Raw genomic sequence first — 4,657 nt, 5'->3', positions numbered from 1 at the left:
GGCAGCGCGGCGGCCCGGCCGGCCAGGCCTGGCTTGGCCCATGAGGAGCGTGGGGCGCCTCTGCAGCCCACCATGGCCCACGCGCAGCGTACGCAGCGTCAGTACAGGTGAGTGTGACTCACAAGGGAACGTTTTCAAGTGTAAACCTCCGATTTCGTTGAAACTTGGGAAATTTAAAGGTTATTGTACTAGAAGTCGGATGGCATTTGAAATTTTTCCTGAACCTCACGGTTACTAGGAGATAATTGAGCCTTACAGTGTTTTTTGTGTCAAATATCCCTCTACCGCCCTAACGGTACAATATAGAGCAAAACGGACAAAATTTTGGTCCATAGAGCGCTCTTTGACGAGGTACCCCTCAGAACACAGCTTTACATTTTTCCAAAAATATCATTTTTGAAAACCTTACTCGTACCCTATATAAGGAAATACTAAATGTGAGGTTCAGGAAAAATTTCAAGTGTCATCCGATTTCCACACGAATAACCTTCAAATTTTCCAAGTTTCAAGGAAATCGGAGATTTGCACCTGAAAAGGTGCCCTTGTCAGGAGGGCAGCGCGAGCGGTCGGGGGGACACGGGAGCACACCTGCGGAACGCGGATTACACGCGGATTACACCTGGAGCACACTTAGAGTACGCGGAGTGCGGAGCACACCCGCGGAGAACTGTCAGCCCAGGACACAGGAGCACACCAGTTGTCGACCCCTCGGGGACAGCAGCTTTGCGACCACCCCAGTGGGATTGAGTCGGAACAGGGTACGCGTTGTCTAATCCAACGGAGCCATCTTTTTGTAAAGTAAAATAGAGTTTAAGTAAAAGAACACATTACTTCGTCGTTGATGTTTATAATGTTGATACTACGGCAGGTATACTACTTTTAATCATCCGTATGTTCAACCGCTACCATGGTACCTCAAAATTTCAGACAACAGTTTGAAATTCGCTCTTCATCTCGCAAACCGGAGAACTTATTCATTCCGACGTTCCTTTTGAGGGTGCTGTCACTGTCACCTGTCGAGAGGAGCGCGACTACCGTTCCCGTTCTCCTAGCGCGCCTCCGATTTATTTCACCCTCAGTGTCCATGACAAGCGCAGACCGCAAACCGCCCAGAACCGCCGCTGGCCTGGCACGGCAGAGCAGAGCGGTGCAGGGCAAAGGCGACGCGAGCGGGGGAGGGGCGGGGGAGCAGCGCGGGCGGGCAAACCTCTCCTCTCTCTCCCCGCGGCCTCGGAGGATACAACGCCCTCGCGCGCCCACCCTGCCCCCGCCCCACCCCTCACTAGGGGCCCCAGCGGGGCCGGCCCCTGGGCCCGGGCCCCCAAGGCAGCCCAGGGGTTGTCAAGGCCTGACGCTGAACAGCTCTTTGCAACAGGTTGGACTCCGGCACAGCCGAACACACCCCTACTCTTGTTCATGGACGCGTCTCAAAAAAAATAAAAAATACTCTTCATAAGTGTAAAATATTCGACCTACCAATCACGGCAAATCACAAATAAATTCGACCCCGTAGGTTTTATCGCGAAGCAAGCCACGCGGCTTCTACCAGGTAGCACCCGGCCCGGTGTCGCGCAGGGTCGCTGGTGCGCCGTTGGAACCAAGTTGGAACTGCCCTGTGGGCCCTCATTGCGGCTACCCCTGCTCAGGTGGCCTAAGGTGGCCTTCTCCCTACAGCGCCGTGTGGCGTGGGGACACTCAGTAATTCCGTCATGAAGACGGCAGTTATGCCTTTGCGCACTGCCAAACAATGACCCTTCTAATTATGAAATCGTTAACATGAAAGTTTCTGTTTTTGATGACCCTCTGTTTGCGCGCGGCCGCTTGTCGTGTGCCGGCCGCCCGGTCCCCGCGCCCCCCGCGGCGCCGCAGCGCCCAGTAACCTTCAGACGAGAGCCAAATCGAGCTAGGCCACGCTGCCGCCACACGCTGCACGGCCACAAAGATATTTGGTAGAAACGACCCAAACGGGTTCGTTTAAAAACTGAGAGAAACTAAGAAGCAGGGAGCTTCGGGAACCGGCGGACGAGACTGTGGGTTTAACAAATGTGGGAGCCGTCTTTAAAAAAAAATAGAGCCCCAGGTTTTGATATTTTGTTGGCATACTACTTTCCCTTTGGGCTGGCCAGTCCGGTGGCGCGCTCCCTCTAGGTAGACCAGCCTACAACACACCGGTTGTGCACGTTGCCTATGCTGCGCTTCACAGGGGCTTCAGTCACAGCTGCTTTGTTTTTCTCTTCTCTTCTCTTCTCTTCCTTTTCTTTAACGCATGGATTTCACTCAGATCCGCCCTCGCTTTCGGTGAATGGTGAAAGGCGATGTGAAAGGTCTCTCGTCCGGCTGAGCGAAGTCCTCAAGATTTAATGGCGATGTGGCATTACGAGCTCACGTCAGTCTTCTTGCCGCTGTCTGACCCGCTTGCTGGTCCCTCTGTTAGTTCTCCTCGACCCAACCCTTTCTACTTCTTCCCATTACCCCCCTACCCCCCCCCCCGCTTCTGAGACAGTGCCCATCGTACCCCTGCTTTATCCCCTATCGCTTTATTTTTTCAGGAATGTGGTGCTTCTGGTGCGTATTAACGAGAGACAGATACATACTGTAAAAACAATCAGCTCGTGCGACACGGAATTTTGCGTGGATTGCGAAAAAGGGTCTCTGAATCCAATTTTATTCCATATGAACAAAATATTTTTCAAATGTTGTAAAACTGCAGAGTTCATTTTAGAGTGTCTGTCTGTCTGTCTGTCTGTCTGTCTGTCTGTCTGGCTGGCTGGCTGGCTGGCTGGCTGCTCTCGGAAGAGGGTCAACGGTTCTCGACCTAAGCCCTTGCACTGGAAGCAAGCACGACAAATTAACGGCACGCGACAGGCTCAGTCGATGCGTAGAAAAGGATCCCCCAAATGATCCACGAACGGGAGCGCCAAACTTCCGATCCTCTTTGCTGCTAGATCATCTACGGTCGTATAAAGTGTGTGAAGATAACTGCAAATAATAGCGAACCACCATAGCCCTTGGTCAGCCCGATTGCGTCAGCAGATGTGAGGTACGAGAAGAAGTTACATTCTTCTAGCTCACTACTTTATTTTTGCGGTGGTGTGCGTGCGCGCGCGGCTCCTGCACGCCTGTCCAGCCTGACATTCCCTTTTAAAACCCCCTCCCCCCGTCTCCTCTTCACTCACCACTCCTGCTACTGAGCCCCTCTATCACGCTCCACGCACGCGGCGGCCCGGCCCAGTACACTGTCAAAAATATCATCGTAAATAATTTACGACATTTGTTGTAATTTTGATTTACAAAATATGTCGTAAATTTACGACAGCCCATTCTTTCTCGTCGGTCAATTCCAAGTCGATAGGGAGTGCTTGTAAATTTACAATTTCAAATTGAAAATTTTTCCGACTTTTACAATGGAAAATTTTTCCGTCACGCTTTCTAGAATTTTTCACACTGTAGGACAAAAACGCCCCGCTCAACCCCAACCCGCCCCCTGTTTGACCTGACGTTTGGGACTTGTTTTGTTCTACATTTTAAAAGGCAGCGCACACTGCCTTCCTTCACTTTACCTGCAAAGCATTGCTTTGCAAACGTGTAAAAGAAAATGAACAACGTGGGCAACAAAGCATCCCGCACTGCTTCGTTTTTACGATCTTGTTTCAACTAATTGTCAAGCGCTGTCAGTGTACCCGTTCTTACCCACCAGCCCCTCCCCCATCCCCCATCCGTTCATGCCGCCACCGCCCGCTCAATTTCCTTCGGCTCACGAGAGTTTTTTTGTATGTTTCGTGACTTCGTTTGCCGATCTCTATCGAAACGTCTGCAACGACGTGTCTAGAACCGTCACATCAATATCAATGGTGGTTGCTCCCAAGTTGCGCCCGAGGCATGTAATACCCTCGATGCGCCCGAACACGAGAGTCCGATCTCCTTTCTGCTGAACCAAAAGAGTCCGATCTGTTTTTTTAGCGATGGGAAGTCAGGCATCTTTGGAGGGCTATAACCCCTCGGATATTTTTAATATACGCAAAATAAAAAGACTGGCCTGTTACTCTGTCCTTTACGAATGTGTACACCCTAAAATGGATGTCCTTCTCCTCTCAAGCTACAAGATATCATAGAGTTTATGCGGAGCGGTCGACGAGCGCCGAAAGCAGATCGAACTCTTTTGGTTTTGACAGCAAAGCAGATCGAACTCCTTTGATTTGACAGCAAAGCAGATTGAACTCTTTTAGTTCAGCAGCAGAGCAGATCGGACTATTTTGGTTCAGCAGCAGAGCCCTGCAATCGTCATATATACAGGGTATGTATATATATACAGGGTGGTCCACAGACCCCTCCCTTTATTACGCTTCTACTGCACCGCGCATGCAATCATGGGGGCGGGTTGCATACTCACACGGCGCCTTACATGCGATACAGTAAAGTCAAAATCGCCAAAATTAAGGAAGGGGCTCGGGAAGGGGTCTATGGACCACCTTGTAGTTTTCGGCTTCAGGCTTGACAACTCTGCGCCTGTCCCTCCCCCTCTGTATCTACCTCCTCTCCCCCCTCCTCCCCGGGTCCGTGAATGCCCCAGCCCGGCCTATAGAGCTCTGAGTGCTGTCGCACCCCCCCCCCCCCTCTTCCCCCCCCCCCCCCCCCCCCCGAGCAGCCAGAACTGCCC

At 51.7% G+C, this 4,657-nt stretch overlaps 1 protein-coding gene across 2 annotated transcripts in view; it reads left to right on the top strand.

The window, feature by feature from the left end:
* Positions 1 to 4,657, top strand: part of LOC113207404 (oxysterol-binding protein-related protein 1) — a 38,538-nt gene that overhangs the window by 8,427 nt on the left and 25,454 nt on the right. The window contains exon 1 of one of the 2 annotated variants that reach the window (XM_026423956.2): positions 7 to 107. The exons of the other annotated variant lie outside the window; for it this stretch is intronic. Coding sequence (XP_026279741.1) covers positions 73 to 107 — 35 coding nt within the window. The 5' untranslated portion in view covers positions 7 to 72. Of the gene's footprint in view, positions 1 to 6; positions 108 to 4,657 lie in introns of those variants that run through there. 2 annotated transcript variants of the gene reach the window in all.

Source organism: Frankliniella occidentalis, unplaced genomic scaffold, assembly GCF_000697945.3.
Source record: "Frankliniella occidentalis isolate FOCC.00 unplaced genomic scaffold, Focc_3.1 Scaffold270, whole genome shotgun sequence".
In the NCBI taxonomy this organism is placed as follows: Eukaryota; Metazoa; Arthropoda; class Insecta; order Thysanoptera; family Thripidae; genus Frankliniella; species Frankliniella occidentalis.
Note: the sequence above shows the minus strand (reverse complement) of the source record. Positions and strands in the feature narration are given on the sequence as shown.